A 20,195-nucleotide genomic window follows, 5' to 3' on the forward strand; every position below is an offset into this window, starting at 1 on the left:
ACCTGATGGTAAGTACCTACGTGACTACCTCCAGCTGCATGGCACTAAAGCCATGTGCCGCGAGGGCGGGTGCGGCGCGTGCGTCGTGGCCGTGGCGCGGCCCCACCCTGTCACCAAGGAGAAGCACACCGTCGCTGTCAACTCCGTAAGTGTCATCTAGTCCCCATAGCAGGAACACGACTCTGTAGTTTACCAGAGGCAAATAGAGGATTTAACCTACACTCCCCAGTACCCCTCACTGGCCAGACGTGCTTCATGTTCGCATATTTCTCCTCTAGTCGCCTCCTACGCTACGACATCTACGGGAAGAAGAGGGAAGGAACGTGGTCTTTATAGTACTTATGATAGTCATACTGGGTCAGGAGTGAGTCCGACGCACCCTTTCACCAAGGAGAAGCACACCATCGCTGTCAACTCCGTAAGTGTCGTGACAGTTTACAGGGCGCCATCTAGTCACAACGGTAGGTAATAAGCAAAGCTGGTACTAAGGGTAAACTCTTCATCATCATTGGGTCATTAAGTTTCCACTGCTAGAATACGACCCTGTCTTATTTACGAGATTTGGCCTGCCCTCCCCATGTTAGCTGGATGGCGTGATGGGGGAGGAGTAACCGCCCCGGGTTCAATTTAAGTAATTTATTAAAACATTTTTGTAGATGACTATACACAAACACGTCAGATTTCAAAAAGGTGCGAGTTGATGACATAAAATATAGAAGGTGCCAACTCGCGCCTTTAGAGGTGCGAGTTGACGAATAACTCAGGGTGCCTACCCATGCTACGCCGCCACTGAGCATACCGTTGTTGCTGTCAACTCTGTAGGTAAGTATCTTTATCATTAGTCCATCCTTAATTTACCAGAGGCAAAAGGAAGACTTAGCCTACCCTTGCCACGCTCCGGTCAGACGGATTTGGGAGGCCTGTAGGCCCAGGATGTGCGCCACGTTAAACTTTTAATACGGCGTTTCATCGATTTTACGCGACAAGCCCATACATTTGTCGTCGAAAATCAATGATAAAGTTCTATCACGGCGTGCATCTTTGCCGGGCTGATATTCGTAATTATGAGATGTAGGATACTCCATCCTCTTTAGCTGCACTTAATTTGAACCACTAAGGCCCAGTTTTTTGATTCATAGTTAAAATAACAAATTGTTAAATTTTGTTACTAATGGTTAAATATTAACAAAATGTTAACTAATAGTTAAAAAATGTACTAAAAGTCATGGTTGGTTGGTTGGTGGTTAGCCTTAGATTAGACTTTTAGTACATTTTTTAACTATTAGTTTACATTTTGCCATTAGTAGCAAAATTTAACAATTAGTTATTTTAACCATGAATCAAAAAACTGGACCTAAGGCCCGGTTTTTTGATTCGTAGTTATTTTAACCAATAGTCAAATTTGACAGATGTCAAATGACAAGTGGTTAAATAACAGAAGAAAATGTTTTTCAAAAAATGTTTAGCTTGACTTTTAGTACATTTTTTAACTATTAGTTAACATTTTGTTAATATTTACCCATTAGTAGCAAAATTTAACAATTTGTTATTTTAACTATGAATCAAAAAACTGGGCCTAAGTATACTCAATTGATTGGTTAAAAACCACTTAATCTTATCGTACTTACCCTGTGGTTTTGGGTCTGACCTATTTTATCAGGCATGTAATGACTCATTATTATTATTTAGTTTAGAGTGTTGTATGATTACTTAAGTAGGTATACTTACTCATTAATAGATGATGATTTACAATGAATCAGAATGTTGTCTTACTAAGTATAATAATGTCTACTTACACAATTTGAATTCTCCGAAGCAATACAGATAACGAGAGCTCAATAATAATCTTAAGTAGCTGAGTAGGTTTTAATTAAGGATCAAAAAAAAATAGGTTAAAAAAGATGAAACGATCCACTTATTAGTACCGATTCGCCGGCGGCAGTTGAATTTATCAGAATCCGCTCATCTTTGTAAAGCCTTTATATTCTATCTTGATAACCCTACTTGTAGGTACGTAACTTAGTTTTCTAAAGCTTTTGCGGATGAGCAAGTTGATCGCGATTATTTATGCCATTGTTGGCTATTGTCTATGGTCTTTCTGTAAGCCTTCAAGCAGATTATAAATAAATAAATAAATAAATAAATAAATAAACAAGGACGTCTGCTGCTCGAATAGATTATTTTAGGTGAATTGTATTCGTTCGTGAATTATGTTCCAAGGTAAGGTTACATAACTACGGGATACACGTCATGTTTCCTTGTACGTCTAGTAGATTAATGTGTTGAGTTTATTATATTTGATTGATGGTTGTAACTATACCTACATAGATATGTAAGATATTATTATGCACGTGGTGATTACAGACTAGAGCATTAATATGTAATGTAACGTTCTTACGAATGGTAAGTACTTAGTACGATACAGACAGGTAAAATTTACAACGTTTGGTTCGTGAAAACTGACATTAGAACATTTGATTTTCATAGAGCGGTTCGTTGATCTGTTACAAGTAAGTGCTCTAGTCAATACTCACCTTAACAGAACTACTTCGCATTCTCATTTTTCATTGACACTGCGTGGCCAGAATTTACAACTTGATCTCCAATAAATGTGAAGGCCAAGCTTATCCCAGGGTAGGAGGTAGTATACCTACCCTCTACCAGAAATGAGACCCATGTGCGCTCGCTCTCAGAACAGAACCACGTCATTCAAAATGCGTCGCAAAAGATTGCGCGGCCTGCTGCAGGAAACTAGCATACCTTACTTATTTTTAATAACTTTAATTGCATCGCTAATTTGCCATCCATCTTGGGTATTTACATGAATACCAAATTATTAACGGAAGAATCCTGACATTTCCATTCCTCTCTATTTTCTGCAGTGAATAGGCTTATGTGTTTAAAAAAGGAAGAAAAAATTTGGTATCTTAAAAAAATACATTGGAATTGAGAACCCCCTCCTTTGAAGACAATTAAAAACAATAAATTGATACCAGAAACTGGCCCCAGAAGAGCTCTAAAACTCCAGACCAAAAACTAACTAAACGTTAATAATTGTCCGCAGTGCCTTGTCCACGTGCTATCATGCCACCAATGGGACATCACCACCGTAGAAGGTGTGGGCAACCGCAAAGACGGCTACCACGCCATACAGAGCCGCCTGGCTGCATTCAACGGTACCCAATGCGGGTACTGCACGCCTGGATGGGTCATGAATATGTACAGGTAGGGGCTGGTTTAAAGCTTCCACAGACCAAACGCGGGTCAGAAGCAGTGCGGGTCAGTTGCAGCGCGGCTGAGGCACACTGAAAGCAGCGTAGTTTCAAAGCAGTTGCAACGCGGGCGGTTGTCAAAAATGTAAATATTCGAAAACCGCTTTCAACGCGCTGCTACCGCCCTGCGTCCGGTGTGTCATGCTAATATGGCCGCCATAGTAATAAAACAGCGCGGGCCCGCGTTCGCGCCGCTTCTGACCCGCACCCGCGCCGCCTCGTTTGTATTTTGGCAGTTGTAGTGCGGCGCGGTTGGAGCGCGGGCCCGCGTTCTTTGGTGTGACATACCTACTTCAAAGAGTTTCTTGTATTACAACTTGCGCGGGCCCGCATTCAAACTGCGCTGCTACTGCCCTGCGTTTGGTCTGCCCAAGGCTTTAATGGCAAAGAGTTCAGCTATGCCTATAGGTCGCTTTACTGAGTTAGTGTCTGAGGTATGGGAGCGGCACGGGAGGGTGTTTTTGAGACGTCAAACGTAATCAGAGGTGGAATTGTGTAAAGCAATCGTAATAATTTGTCAGTTCATAACGTAGGTACGATACAGTCAGTTAAACAAAGCGTTTGACAGAATAATCGTGCGTTATGAACTGTCAAATGATAACGATTGCTTTACACAATTCCATCTCAGATTTGTATGCTCTGTCAGGTCATAAGTATGCCCCCTCCCGTGCCGCTCCCATACACTCAGGCACTGTCGCTAGACCTACAGTTTTCTACCACAAATAACATGGCTGGTTTTAGTGTCACGCGGACCGTCCGGTGCGGACCCGCTCCGCACGGCCAATCTGTATGAACTAGGGAGCGTTTAGGAGTAATGCGGTCCGGAGGAACTGCTCCGCTCCCTAGCAGTTCATACAGATCGGCTGTGCGGAGCACTGACAGTCCGCGTGACACTAAAACCAGCCTAAGTGGCACAACACAAATAATACAACAAATAACTTCAAATAACGTGCACAAATGTGCGCTAATTGATTATTGGGTCCGACGTTTTATGATTCACATTAACATAAGAGAGTTAAGTATTTATTATTCGAACTGAAATTACCTCACTTAAATTTTTTCTTGAAGAATCTGGTTGGTTCAAGCCCGCAATATCTTTACAAAATGAGAACAATTTGTAAAAGTGATTTTTCAATTCGACTGTCCCAGATCTGGGAATTAGATTCCATCTCCTAGGAGCACTATATTTTGTACCTAGATTCATATCAGTACTTAGAATATACCCTCGTATTTCCTTCATACATCTATCAATCAAGCCTCTACGAAGGCGCCAAGCAGAGGCTATCAACGGGCGACGTGGAGGACTCTTTTGGAGGGAACATCTGCCGCTGCACTGGTTATAGGCCAATCCTCGATGCCTTCAAGAGCTTTGCTACTGACGCTTCCCCGGAGTTGCAGAATAAAGTGCTGGTGAGTGTTAAGCCCTATGTTCTTCATCTTTGTCAGCGCTTTTATTTGTGACTAGCGGCCGCCCGCGTTTCGTACGCGTGGATCCCGTTTTACCCCCTTAGGGGCCCGTTCCCGTGGGAATTTCGGGAATTCCTTTCTTAGTGCACCTCTACGGTACCTAAGCTACGTCCCTTCCAAATTTCAAGTGCCTACGTTTAGCCGTTTAGGCTGTGCGTTGATGCGTCTTTCCGTTCTATACATGGCTGCGTTGATATGTCAGTCAGTCAGTTTCTCCTTTTATATATTTAGATACAGTTACTAGTAGTCCCGTTAAACCTTTGTACTAAGTTAAATATGCTTATGTTACGAGTGGGTTCTTCACCAAAATAGTCGAGCGGCAGCGAGGTTCGAACCAGCGAACCTCGGAACTCAAGTCAGCCTGTCTGACACCTTTAACCTTTCGGCTATCGTCGCTTCCATAAGAAATTTCCCTCAAATTAAAATTCAAATAGTTTATTCAGTACATAGGCCCTTTCCAGGGCAGTTATACACGTCCCAAATATAGCTTGCCCTGAAAATAGGGAGCCATAACAGGTTATCATCCTGGAAAAAACTCAGTCGTCGGCACTCGATGACAGATTGTTACTGGCACCGTGGCTTTCGCACGAAATCGTAGCTTTAGCCATAACTTAAGATATTTCTTCTTCTTCTTCTTTTCGTGTCGACAACAAACCTACACAGTGTCAGCCCAAAACTCCGCCACAAGAGTGGCGTTGTCAGCAGCACTCATTAAATCCTCCTGAGTGCAGTTGCTTGGGCACTCAGGGCACGACATCAGGTGCAGATCTTTCTTTATAACACGTAATAGAAGACCACCTATTGTAATTAATTAGAATTTGTTGTAACCCAGGACTTGGAAGACCTGCACAAAGTGAAATGTGCCCAAAAGTGTGACAGGCGATGCAGTGTGATCGACGACGAATGGTGTGTGCTGCATAACAAACAGGAATCCATGTTGCAACTGGAGGGACCCTCCAGCCGATGGTATAAGGCCTTCACTCTTCAAGACGTCTTCCAGGTGAGAAGTATGTTGGAAAAAGCTTGAACAACAAGCGAATAACGCAACACAAACGATTGAAAGCTTTCGATTCAAATGTATGTTCTACTTCGGCTAATGTCACGAAAAATTACGCGCACACTAATGTGCCCTGCCCATTGCCACTTCAGCTTGCTAATCCGTCGGGCTATGTCCTCATAAAGGTAGCAGGAAGGCGCTGGATGCTGGCCGCTACCAACCGGTCTATCTGTAAATCATTGGGGAGGCCTATCTATGTTCAGCAGTGGATGTCCTGTGGCTGAAATGATGATGATGACATAAAACTTTCTTCTTATTTCAAAACCTTCGTTTGCTGCTGGAATTTCGACTTCGGTCGTTGTCATTTATGCCAATACAACCTTTCAGATCCTCGCCAAAGAAGGGTTGGACAGTTACAAATTATTAGCTGGGAACACCGGTCAAGGTTACTGAAAAAACATTGTAACTTTCTTCATTACTAACATAGGTCTAAATCTGTGTAGCCGCTTTGGAAGTTATTAACCACCCTTCATACATTTAAGTCTGTTTTCATCCAACATACATAAATAACTCCATACAAACTCTTTTCATTTAGCTGCTAGTACAAATGCAGTCTTACTGTAACAAGCCTCACACACTGATTTTCTTCTAAAACCTCGCCCTCCTTTCATCATTCCAATACTTGAGATATTCTTTTGTTTTCTCCAGGAGTGTTCTCCGATCCGACTCAGCCTCGGATCTTCATCGATATCTCATCGATTGAGGCTCTGAAAGACAACTTAATCGATGTCAACCTAGTAATTGGCGCGGGGACCACGCTCACTGAACTGATAACGGTGTTCCGCACTCGGTGCAGTCACAATGACTTCAGTTATATGAAGGACTTTGTGGAGCATTTGGAACTCGTTGCACATGTACCTGTCAGGAATGTAAGTATTTCATTCGGCACTTATTTATTTTTATTTAGAACTTACATGCACATAAGGCGGAGTTAATGTCAGTCGGCATTCTCCTCCAGTCAACCTTAGGGTCAAACTGAGAATATCTTATGCTGATAGTCAAAATCAAAGTCTTCATAATAGCCTTTCGGAGACTTTAACAGCAAGTCCAGAAATACAAAATCAATCTTATAAATTATGTGTAACATTTTAAGACTGTAAAAACAATCTTATTCATTTTTTTCTTCTAGACAGGAACAATCGGCGGTAATTTGGCTATGAAAAACGCACACCATGATTTTCCATCAGATTTGTTCATTTTATTGGAAACCGTTAATGCAACAGTCACTGTAGGTGAGTGTAATTGCAGTCGTTTAGGAAACTAATGCCCGTTTTCACCATCAATCCCTAATTTTTAAGTGACTCCTATGAATACAAAATGCCTGTATTGTGTCACCATAGGGGTCACTTAAAAATTAGGAATTGATGGTGAAAATAGGTATAATTTATTTATTCAATATGTTAAGTAAGAATTAAGGAACACTTTCGTGAGTTGAGGTGTTTCCATTCAAAGCCTACCTAGATCTATAGTGCCTATATTCTGGATGTATTTCAGTAAACCATACGCTATCTGAAAAAACCCTGACAATGCAAGAATTTTTAAACACTGATCTAAAGAATCACGTCTTAACCAACTTCAAAATGCCGCCACTCTCTCATAGCAACAAAATTCGATCATACAAGGTAAGAATACAGCAAACGTATTTACTTAGCTTGGTTTTGAAAAAACTGAACTCTAAGCTATCAATAAAAGGTTGATATTTGCTTACTTTCAGATAATGCCTAGGGCACAAAACGCACTGGCTATTGTAAACGCTGGATTTGCCTTCAAATTGGACTCCAATAACAAGATAGAACAAGCGCGAATCGTTTTTAGCCCCATCTCGTCTTCCTTCATACATGCGACAGAGACGGAACATCTTCTAAAGGGGAAGGAGTTGTTTAACGAAGAAGTGTTGAAAAGTGCTTTGAAGAAATTAGAAGAAGAGATTGTGCCTGTGGATGATCCGCCGGTGCCAACTCCGTTATGTAGGAAGACGATCGCTCTGGGTTTATTTTATAAGGTTTGTGATACATTATCCTACTGTACTATAGGTAGCAACATAGTGGTTTTTATAAAGCTTTTATGAATCCCCACTTTTTACTTCAATACTCAATGGGCGTGATTCATAGATAATTTCTTTTTTTAATAACAAGAATATCAGAAACAAAACAATCAAAGTCAAATGAGTCATAGTATTCTAAAACGGTTAGCTATGAAAGCTGTGCCAAGAAAAATCGTTTGCAATGCAATCAGCCATTCATTATTAAAATTTGTCTGATTTCGACACTTACAGGTATCACGCATTATCGTAGAAATAACACTAGGAAATACTCATTGAAATGTTTTTTTTTTGTATTTTGATAAAATTTTCTTATTTTAAATCCTAATATTTGTTATGCTACTTTATGTGAAAAAAAAAATGCTGGTTAAACCTAGATTAAAGAATTAATAACATCTCTTGACAGGCGGTCTTGTCACTTTGTCCCGCGCAAGCATTGAACCCGCGCTACGCCTCCGGCGCGACTATGCTAACGCGGGGAATCTCGACAGGGACGCAAACCTTTGACACGGACAAATCTCTGTGGCCTCTCAACAAGCCAGTGCCGAAGTTAGAAGCCCTCACGCAGGTAAAAACTAAATAAAAAATATACCTACATACATAGGTATACAGGCTGTTAGGTGAATGGGTTTATAAACCGACACTAGCCCATGTTAACATGTGCATATAAATAGTATGGTGAAGTCAGGAATTTGATATTCAAATGTTTTTAATATTCATACAAATCTGATTTTATAAATTTTATTTTGTATGCAAATTTAAAAAAAAATAATATTATCATCATCATCTGACTTTACCATACCATTTATATGCACATGTTAACATGGGCTAGTGTCGGCTTATAAACCCATTTATCTAACACCCTGTATAAGTAATTCAAAATAATTTATTTTCTGCAAATAGAAGCATACAGGGTGGAAACGTTAAGTGATCTCATTAGATTATTTCTAAACTATACCAGATATCGGAAAACGGAAACATTGAACAACGGAAGCTGGAAACATTGAATTTTCGGATAGATCCAGTTTATTATTTAACCTATTATTGGTACCGTTTGAAAGAGCTTGTGAAGCACTTTCAGAATCAGTAATCAGTTTTTCGATATCTTGTATAGTTTAGAAATAATCGCGTGAGATCACTTAACGTTTCCACCCTGTATACCCGGTCGAGTTAACTGCGCACCTCGCTGGAATGCGACTCTCCCTCGCACCACCCGCACATCTCTCCGCGTTCGCCCCGTCCGTACCAAAACGTCGATATGACATCACAGCCGCTAGGTGCGCAGTTAACTCGACTGGGTTGTGATGGTATTTGCCTAAATTCTTACTGTACTTACGCGCTAATCTGAAACCCTTTGAGCAAAGACTACATTTCTGCCGTCTATAAGCTAAAAGGCCGCTAAATGACAAAATCTAATTTTGAGCTAGAGCAGAAAAAAGCGGCAAAATTTTCAAACCGATGCTGCTCAGTACGTATAAACATTTTGTCATGTTGTCATATACCAAAAAAAAGGTATTTTTTTCAACTTTCACATGAACTAAGTTGATTTTGTAAAATGTTAATAATTAATTCAATAAATACACATTTTCCTTTCTAACCTTGTAAAATTTTAAGGCTTGCTTCAAGTGTGCAGAACTAAATGGCGACTAAAGAATCATAACTGCTTTTAAGTTATGGATTTATTAATAACTGCCAGAAAAGACAGGAAGTTATTAACATATCCATAACAAAAAAGCGGCTAATTACACATAGCCGCCTTCTAGCCAAGTAGATATCGCTTAACTTCTCTTCCAAAAATTTTTAACAACTTTTAATACAGTTATGCATAACTTAAAGGCAGTTAATTACTAAACCTTTTCATATGACTGCTTTTTAGGCTAGCACTATCCACATCTGTATTTTTCGAATCCTGCAAAATTAAACGTTAACTTATAAAATCAAACTAAGTTTTTGCAAAGAAAAGTTCTTTTTTTCCACAAAACTATCGGGAATGGTGATTACAAAATAAAATAGTCCATTTTCTTAGGGTAACATTTTAAAAATTGCCTTTATTCTAGTTCTAACAACCTTATTTGCATGTGTGGGGTATCAAATTAAATGTAATTAAGTGGTGTATAATGCTGTAATATGTGTAATAATCTCAGCTGAATTACAATTACGAAAATATTTATCAAAATAAAATCTCAAGTACATATTTTCAATTAACAGTCTCGAAAATATAAATAATAGACAGAAAATATGTAAAGCACACATAACGAGCAACTCATTATCTATTCAGGTTTTTTTTTTAACTCAATCAAATTCAAAATGTCTTAGTTACATAGTTATCAGTGAGGCGCTCTCTACTCCAGACAGCTGTACTCTATTAGTTTCAACTAATTTCAGTGGGAAAGGAGACGAGCGAATGATAGTATTTTATGTTTCTTAAATTTAAATATATTAGCTACCAACATTATTCAGTAGGGTTTTTATCATTATTACTGTTTTCATTCTTGAGCAAACTTATGTTTCTATGAAACCTAGAAATACCATATTATTGAAATCAAATGAAAAGTAATTATATTTTCTTCAACTTCTCTCTCATGATTTATGCAAATGACCGTGCTGAGATGTTTACTTTCGAAAAAAAATTTTATCTCTGACAAGGCATATCTTTAAGGTTCTAGAATGCTAGATGAAGCTCAAATTGTAGAAAATTTAATTGACTTTACAAAACTATTAAACAAAGACACCTGGAAACATTTTTTATATTTAAAATAACTGAAATAAGCGCCTGAGTTATTCAGTATTATAAATTATTTCCTTTGACTTGCTGTATCTCCAAAAAATTGACTAAGAGCATTGGAATGAACTTCAAACGGTGGCAAACTATATTAAATTTAGTAAAATATGAAGCAACGATATCGACAAAACGCTCTCTTGTGGTAGTTTCCCCAAAATAGTGAAGAAAGCGCCAAAGTTACATTTTGACGCATTGTTGCAAATAAAGGTAAAAACTCTAAAGGGACCTAACAACATCATAAATACTGTAAAAAAGCGTGTTTACGATGTTTTGATGTCGACATTGACTGGCCTATTATGTAACTAAATAAAGACCCCTATAAGCTTAGGTAGGTACTTAGCTTAGATACAAATATGTACTTATTAATCCAAAACAAAGTTTTAAATTATTTATTACAAAATATAAACCGTGGTTACTACCAAGTTTATTTTATTGTAGATTTCGAGGAAAAACTGATTTATTTTTGTATTTTCAATCGATTTTATTAATGTTCTTTTTTAATTTATATCCATTTCAATACTGTGGCATTTCTTCTTTCTTATAAGTTTTATAAACATACAATATTGTCATTCACTCGTCTTATTTCCCACTGAAAGTAGTTAAAACTAACAAACTACACGCGCATGAAGTAGAAGGAGCGCCTTACTATCAACGATGTAACTAAGACATTTTCAATTTGATCGAGTCACAGTTTTATTCTTTGGATAGCTAATGAGTAGCTTGTTATGTCTGCCACATGTATTTTTTGTCTATCTTGTATAGTTTCGATGCTATATTTAAAAATATTTGGTTTTTATAGCTGTAATTTTCATTTAATTTGAAATATTTTCATTATTGTACTATTTAGTTGATATTGCGTATCATACCTTTATAAAACAGTTATGGTATCATTTGACACCCCCCACATGCATGTAAGATTCATAGAATCAGAATCCTTTGCATTTATCAAAATGTTGCAGCTGCTGTTTTGACGATGTCTTTTCTCCGGGACCAGACGTTTTACAGATGGGCTCCGACAGACATACTTAAGAACATACTAAAATTTGGTCCGGTTTCACAGAATACATAATAGTCCGGTATCACAAAGTGAACTATACTTACAAGCGAGATGGGTAGTTTGCGGCTTTTTAGCGATGTTTTGTTATTTAACGGCTTTTTTGTTATGCAAGACACAGAGGAAAATATTTATTTTACTTTACGTACGGTCTAATAAGGCTTTCTATAATAGTATATTAATTGTAAAGGTAGTAACACTACAACGTTTAAAGGCCGCAAAATTATTTTAACTGCTTTTTAGTTCGGTAAGAGCGTATAACCGCCTTTTAGTTAAGTATATGCCAGGTATTATACTCCGACGTAACCAAGCTAAAAAGCCGCAAAAATACTTTTGCTACCTTTTAGTTAACTGTTGAATATTAACTGTTTTATAGCTAAGCATTGATAGTAAAAATGTTCAATCGATCCAAACGTTAAAGTAGTATAGCTGCCTTCTAATCTAGTTGTGCCGTTTAACGACCTTTAAGCGATGTAAGGTTTTTGTTTTTTGTATTTAGCTGCCTTTTGAAAACAAATATCTTGAGAACGGTAAAAGATAGAATAACCGTTCCTAGACAGATCGATAGAGATTTTTTTTTTATTACCGTTACATTAAAAAAGTGAAAAATGACCAAATGACATTTAGCGGCCTTTTAGCTTATAGACGGCAGATTTGGCAATCTGTGGTTAAATCTATCAAGGAATTTAGTTAATGCTTTATACGGGTAATTAAAGATTTGTCTACCTTTGATTCTAGTGCTCAGGGGAAGCGAAGTATGCTTGTGACGTCAGCTCTACGCCGAGGGATGTCCACGTGGCCTTCGTATTGTCCAAGATATGTCTGGGAGAAATTGAGAACTTCGATGCCAGTCAGGCTTTGGTAAGACACCATTTAGCATTATGTAGGTACTAGATTATTAGACGCAGACCACCGACATTTAGTTGGCCGAAGTTGGACCCGATTCTAATTTGTATGAAGAATCGGCCGATACCAAATCGGTGTAATGTGCGCACTTTCATACATCTCCATATTGATTAACAGCCCGACCCAACTATCGGCCAACTAAAAGTCGGTGGTCGGCGTCTAGGCTTAATTTTAGATATAAAACATAGATCTATAACATTCTTCTATTACCTACTAGCTGACCCGGCGAACTTTGTTCCGCCTTAATGGCAATAAATAAGCAGACTTTTTTTTAAATTTCTAACGGGATAAAAAGTATCCTATGTCCTTCTCCTGGCTCTAAACTACCTCCCTGACAATTTTCAGCTAAATCGGTTCAACCGTTCTTGAGTTATAAGTGGAGTAACTAACACGACTTTCTTTTATATATATAGATAAGATGTTTTTAACTCAACCCGACTAATTACTTTTAAAACAATAATTGGGTACAATTCCAGAAAATTCCCGGCGTTGTAGCCTTCTTCACAGCTAAGGACATCCCAGGGAAGAATACCTTCGTCCCTACCAATGTGCCTTGGGCATCCTTTGAAGAAGAGATCCTAGCGAGCAAGGAGGTGTCTTACTACGGCCAGCCGGTCGCTTTAGTGGCTGCCGTCAGCCATGCTATAGCGCTGAAAGCTGCTGACTTGGTCAAAGTAAAATATAAGAAGAGTTCTGCTAAACCAGTGCTGAGCATCGAAGAAGCGTTGGTCGCACCGGACAAGGATAGAAGGGTAAGTATTTCATGACTACATTTCAATGAATAAAGAAGGCATTCTTGCATTGTTTTGAAGCCACGATAGCCCAACGGTGAAGGGGTCGGACTGGCCGACACGTGATCGAAGAAACGCGGGTTCGGTCCCCGCCGCCGCTCGACTATTGTGGTGAGCTCACTCGTGACACAAGCATATTTAGCTCAGTACGAGGGGCTAACGGGACTATTACTAATTTGTGTAATAACAAATAACGAATAAGTAATCTTTATAAAAAAAAGCTGACGCTTTTGAGAGCTTGAATTACCCAGGAAGAGTCGTGACCAAAAATAGTTACTTGCCTAGGTCTTTTGTAATTAGGGTTGCTGATTTCTCGACCTATTTTTTTTCTCGAGTTTCGAGAATTCTCGAGGCAAAAGTCTCGAGTTTTCTCGGGTCTCGAGTCTTTTAATGAAAACTGTTGAAATCGATTGAAATTTAATAAAAACATTAGGTTTTTTTAATCTAATATACCTACTTTTATTGCACAACAATCAATATTAGAATTTAGTACCACTTATTTTGGTTAGGAAAGAAACAAAAAATAAAATCTTTCATAATTAATATTAACTAATAATCATAACAAAAGTCATAAAGTCGCGTGTAATTTAATGATAAATAACAATAAAAATCTGGAGCTACAATTAAATCACTTGTTTTCCAAAGAATACAAGTCCAAATAGCAAAATTATGATGAATAGTTTTTTTATAAACAAAAAAAAATAACTTTTTAATAAATCTTTAAAATTCTTAAAGATAACGACTTGATAAACTTTACGAGGAGGCACGAGTACCTAACCTAACAGACAGTTAACAAAATTTTCAGTTTTTAAATCAGTCAGAGTTAAACATACATAATAATAAATATAGCATACTCGTTGGTGATCATTATTACTTAGTTTCGATTGAGATCATTACTTGCAAATAAAATCGGTTAAAAAAGGAAAGACTAGGCCAGTCTAAAAGCAACGTTTACCTATTAAATAATTAAAAACTTACTTTTGTCTAAGAAAATAGGCATTCAAGAATATTAAAGCTTCAAAATCGAAACTCGAGAATTCTCGAGCTCCGATAATTTTTTTCTCGTCTCGAATGAAGCCAAATTTCTCGAGTTTTCTCGAGTTCGAGAAAGCTCGAGCAGAAACCCTATTTGTAATATCTTCCTTATCGAATCTTGATTCACGCCTGTAAGGCTTCAAAGGTAGTTTAAACAATTTCTGACCCACCCACTGCCACTTGATATTGTTAGAAGAATATCTGTGATAATATCTTCATTCTAATCTCAACTAGATACGCGAGGATGTCTCAAAGACCGCGACTGGGAAAGGGGAGAACACCAGCCACGTCATCAAAGGCAGCTTCATTATTCCGTCGCAGTACCACTTTACTATGGAAACTCAATGCTGTTCTGTATCCAATACGGAACTAGGCGTCCATGTACGTTCGGCCACGCAGTGGATGGATCTAGTGCATGTGGCTGTTGCTAATGCTTTGGATATTGAGCAGAATAGGTGAGTTTTGTAAAACTACCAGTCACGACATCAAAGAAAGCCTCGTGATTCCATCGCAGTACCACTTTACCATGGAGAGTTGTCTCGTGTCTAATATGAAGCTAGGCAAGTTTCTCAAAATTATGTTTTTTATCTCGGGTGGGAGGAGTGCCCCCTCTGAAAATTGGACACCCCTATATACCTACATATCTTATGTTTCCACTTCAAATGTCTAAAAATCTACGCTTACGCTGCATGTTCATAGGTTGCATGTTGGTAACTTGCATTGTTGTTGCGTGCTTGTGTAGATCGGTATTTAGTTTCGCGATTCAATATCAAGACAAAAAATTGCTGATATTGGCGTGTTTGTTTTTCTGCTGTCATTGATTTGATTCTCGTCATGTTTTCATGATATTTTTATTTTGAGTGATTTCTTCAAGATGCAGCAAAAAATTGTCATTGATAGACCGTTCGATTGGATGGTTTACATAGTGATACTGTTTGTATTCCATTAGGAATACAAGCTCAAATGTAATATTGTAACACATCTCGTATACCAGGGCGTCACCGATTCACCGTTCGATTGAAGGGCTTATCTTCATGTTCATTTCCTGAAGCTAGTCATTGATCAGTCATGAATGAATGGATCTTACCCCCAGCCATTGTCTCCAACCGGGCTACCGGCACACACTGGATCGAGCCCATACAAAGCGTTGGACATCGCTTCCTTACTCAGTGTTTTTAAAATAAAATGAGATTGCGTCAACGTAGTAACTTCAAATTTTTACAGTGTAAGGTTGACAAGTTTATCTTTCTAATGTGATAGATTTTACTTATTAGATGGCAATTAATATAAGTGAAAAAAATTCTTAAAATATAGTGATGAAAAACTTGTATTTATTGTTCAATTAAAAGCAAATACTCACTCATTTTGGTCTGTTTCCATATTTAAAGAATAACATAGTCTAACAATACTCTAAATTTATTCTCATTAAGTGTTAAAATTATTAAAGAAATATTTTTGTAAACGCCTGATTTTTCATTGCACACAATCACTTTGTTCGATTTTGTCGAGCTTGATTTCATATTCTGTTAACTGTTAGATACATAATCTAACAATACTCTAAATTTATTCTCATTAAGTGTTAAAATTATGAAAGAAATATTTTTGCAAACGCCTGATTTTTCATTGCACACAATCACTTTGTTCGATTTTGTCGAGCTTGATTTTATATTCTGTTAGCTGTTAGATACATACTAATGCAATTTTATAGGGACTTAGCGGACTACAAAACTGACTCCAATCAACAGATTGCCTAAGCCAATCTACGTTTGTAGCTAAAAACTGGTTCTCATTATAATGACACTACTTCTTCTTGCGACAAACAGTGTCAATGAAATTATTGTTTTTTTTTTATAGTTATCTGATAAATAAAATGTGTAACTCAGTACCTACCTAACACAATCATAAATTAAGAAAAAAATACATACAAAATGTATGTATGGTATGTACTAAATTCAACGACAATCTTTTGAGATGATGACAATATGATTTTTTTACTATATCTGTTTTATAGTATTTCTTTATGTTCATAAAGTATTAACTACGTTAGTACTTACCTCTGTTTATCTGAAGAGAGTATGCGAAAACAGCTCTAGTATCCTAGCTAAAGAACTAGCGCGATCTTTCATCGTGGTTTTTAATAATGCATACAAATCTCTATTTGACTTGAGGTTTTTCATTTTAATGAGTATTTTTACTGAATTGCACACGATAAACAACTCATAAACCAAAATAAACATCTTTGGTTTACCTGACATTATTTTAGTGTAACGAATTTTACCTAAGTTAATTTTGCTATGCGGAAAAATGAGGCGCTTTTATTTAGTTTTTTGTGATTTTCTCGAAAATATGGATGAATAAGGGTCTAAAAACTGAGTAATAATATCGCCCACGTTGTCATCTATCATCTCTCATTCATGGTTTGTTAAAGATCGCCCAAGATGTCAACTAAAACACGCAGTTTTCATTTTAAAAAATACCTTTTAAAAATACGTCAAAATAGCCAAGCTAGAAGTTTTTTAGGCACTCATTTTAACACACAGATTAAGATAAAGGTATAAGCTAATACATTAATAAGTAATAACATAAAACCAGTGAACGAAATTGGATAAATTGACAATACAAACAGAAGTCAGAAAATCCATGATTTTGACTTTGTTCACTTTACGGTCGCACCACATAACTATGATAGTAGATCATGACTTGATATTAGTGATATTTGATAGAATGAAGTCTCATCTTTCAATTTATATGCAAATCAATCTTGTTTTAAGTAGTTGCATTTAAAGCACCATGTCCAACACCTTGTATGGGCTCGATCCACCGTGCGGCAGCCAGGTTTTTGATCAAATCAAATTTCTTTATTTGCGTAATTCCAGGTACTTAAGTGGTCTTACATAGATTTGGTAGGTTTCACTGAAAGCTCGAACTAGGAAGCGTGCAGATATTAAAAAGAGTAGTAGACTTTATATCGAAAATAATACCAACTATTACATTGATTTTAGACGAGAAATGTGTGGGTTTCAGGGTGATAGTGTCAGTCCCACGCGTGGGCGGCGCGTATGGCGGTAAAGCGTCCCGCTCGGCGCTAGCAGCGTGCGCGTGCGCACTGGTGGCGCGGAAACTTAACAGGACCGCCACTTTAGTAATGCCTCTGACGCACAACATGGCCGCTATAGGGAAGAGGCAGCGGTGCAGAGCTGATTATGAGGTTTGTTTCTGTATTCCTTATCGGTTAACTTCAATGAGGTATATTTCTTCTTCATAGAGATAAGTAGTTCCCGGTTTTTTAAACAGGGACGCGTGCGATAAAGTTTTTCTTCGGCAGAAAAAATTCACGCGGGTGAAGCCGCGGGCAATAGTTTATTTATTTATTTTTATTTAAAGACTTTATTGCACACACATAACAATGTTCAGTACAAAAAGACGAGTTTAATGCCATAAGTCATTCTCTACCAGCTGACCTTGAGCAAAACAGATCAGTTATCTATTATGAACTATTCAAAAGTAATAAATGTGATTTTTATAGCAACAGAAACTTATGACGTCACTTATTCATAAAAAACATGAAACAAAGGACAACAACATTAAATGTAAACTTACACCTTTTTTCCAAATACAGCTAGGTGTGGACGATGAGGGGGTCATCCAATACCTAAACCTAACTTACTATATGGACTGCGGGTTCAACTTCAACGATACAGCCGGCAGCGCTATCAGTGACGTCATGGCTCTAATGTACCAGAGCTCCACCTGGACAGTTAAAGGATACAGCGTGCTCACGGATACGGCTGGCAACACTTGGTGCAGGGCACCCGGTATGTAATTCGGTAGTTTTTGTCTGTAATTAGCGACTGAGTGAGTGTGGATCTGACTAGCTGACTGATGATCCGAGGAACGTACATTTCAAATCCCCGCTGCCGCTTGACTATTCTAGTGAACCCACTCGTAACAAAAGCAAATAGCTTACAACGAGGGGTTAATGGGATTATTTTTATTTTTTATTTACAAATAACTAATATTCTTTAAAAAAAAAAATACACCGTCAATCGGTCAGTGAATAAAATTCGTTGACGTTCATGTAGCAGATGCACAGAATTTTGTTGTATGAAATGTTTTATATGTATTTTGCTTTTAGGAACCAACGAAGCCACTGCTATCGTCGAACTCCTAATGGAGCGAATCGCTCACGTCACCAAAAAGGATCCAATCGACGTTCGCATCAAGAACATCACTCCCGAACATATCTCCATCAAAGACATGATAGATACGCTCAAAAACGACTCAAATTACAACGAGCGTAAGGCTCAAATTGCGACCTTTAATGCCGAGAATGCTTGGAAGAAACGCGGCATCAAGCTGTGTATAATGTCGTTCCCAATTGATTACTCTTGGAACTTCCCAGTGACAGTTTCAGTGTACCATGGAGACGCAACAGTAGCTATAACCCACGGTGGTATCGAGATGGGCCAGGGCATCAATACGAAAGTGGCTCAAGTGTGTGCGTATACTCTGAAGGTACCGTTGGAAAAAGTGTCAGTTTTCGGCAGTGACAGTCTGTCGTCGCCCAATGCGATGGCCAGTAACGGCAGCATAACAAGCGACTGTGTCGCATACGCTACAGTGAAGTCGTGTACGGAACTGTTGAAGAGATTGGAAGCGGTGAAGAATGAAATGAATGACCCGTCGTGGGAGCAGCTAGTGCAGAAGGCATTTGAAAAAGGTAAGCTTTTGAAAACATCTTACATTAGAGCAATCCTTCAAAATACTTAAATGCTCTTCTATTTATTACGTACTACAGAAGTTTTCATGGTGTAATTTCCCCGGCAAAGAAAAAATGTTGGTTTACAGTTTGTTAGTCTAAAAAATTCTTCAAAAAAAAGAAAGGTTTTTTTAATGTCTTATTTTTTCGAGCAAAGCGACAGCAAATGCAGGCAATCTAGCGCATTTATTTACCTCACCACAGCCCACTTCTAAATAATATTCAATTCAGTCTTTTAAAGTGACATAAAAATAATGTTTAGTAACCAACCTTCAAATAAAACTGGTATCCCCAGGAGTGAACCTCCAAACATCATACATGACGGGCCCTCTGGACTCACCGGCCGGTTACAACATACACGGCGCGTGCGCGTGCGAGGTGGAACTAGACGTGTTAACGGGACAGCACTCCGTCACGCGCGTGGACTTGATTGAGGATGTGGGCGTCAGCATCAGCCCTGATATCGATGTAGGACAGGTAATTTGGACAACTCTTGAAAATTGCTTCTCCAGATGTAAACTTTTAAACAAGTCTTAACTTGAAGTGACGAGCCCGCTATAGCGACCACGGCACGTGCGCGTGCGAAGTAGAACTCGTGCGAGATGGAACTCGACGTTCTAACAGGACAGCACGCCGTCACGCGCGTGGATTTGATTGAAGACGTGGGCGTCAGCATCAGCCCTGATATCGATGTGGGACAGGTAAAGTGGAGGACAGTTCTTGGAAATGGAAATTCCAGGTGTAAACCTCAAGCGGATTACATGATCAGCCTGCTATGGCATCCAACGCGTGCGCGTGCGAACCAGAACTCGACGTCACGCGCGTGGACTTTATAAAGGACGTGGACGATATCGATGTGGGACAGGTCAAGTAGAAGAGAACTCTTGAAAAAGGTATCTCTGTTGAACCTCCAAGCCTCATGTACCTACGTGACGAGCCGGCTATAGCATCAACGGCGCGTGCGCGTGCGAGGTAGAACTCGACGTGTTATCGGGACAGCACGCCGTCACGCGCGTGGATTTGATTGAGGA

The 20,195-nt window shown here is 38.5% G+C and overlaps 1 protein-coding gene across 1 annotated transcript in view; it reads left to right on the top strand.

Moving 5' to 3' along the window:
• The window catches only part of LOC135078139 (uncharacterized), a 42,493-nt gene that overhangs the window by 4,955 nt on the left and 17,343 nt on the right, over positions 1-20,195 (top strand). Inside the window, exons 5-20 of the mRNA XM_063972726.1 lie at positions 3,065-3,225; positions 4,529-4,682; positions 5,572-5,739; positions 6,124-6,181; positions 6,445-6,665; positions 6,926-7,028; positions 7,291-7,418; positions 7,511-7,798; positions 8,244-8,405; positions 12,412-12,534; positions 13,056-13,331; positions 14,640-14,860; positions 17,430-17,613; positions 18,025-18,220; positions 18,541-19,125; positions 19,460-19,641. Of these exons, the coding sequence (XP_063828796.1) occupies positions 3,065-3,225; positions 4,529-4,682; positions 5,572-5,739; positions 6,124-6,181; positions 6,445-6,665; positions 6,926-7,028; positions 7,291-7,418; positions 7,511-7,798; positions 8,244-8,405; positions 12,412-12,534; positions 13,056-13,331; positions 14,640-14,860; positions 17,430-17,613; positions 18,025-18,220; positions 18,541-19,125; positions 19,460-19,641 (3,210 nt within the window). The remainder of the gene's footprint in view (positions 1-3,064; positions 3,226-4,528; positions 4,683-5,571; positions 5,740-6,123; positions 6,182-6,444; positions 6,666-6,925; positions 7,029-7,290; positions 7,419-7,510; positions 7,799-8,243; positions 8,406-12,411; positions 12,535-13,055; positions 13,332-14,639; positions 14,861-17,429; positions 17,614-18,024; positions 18,221-18,540; positions 19,126-19,459; positions 19,642-20,195) is intronic.

Source organism: Ostrinia nubilalis, chromosome 14 (genome assembly GCF_963855985.1).
Source record: "Ostrinia nubilalis chromosome 14, ilOstNubi1.1, whole genome shotgun sequence".
NCBI lineage: Eukaryota > Metazoa > Arthropoda > Insecta > Lepidoptera > Crambidae > Ostrinia > Ostrinia nubilalis.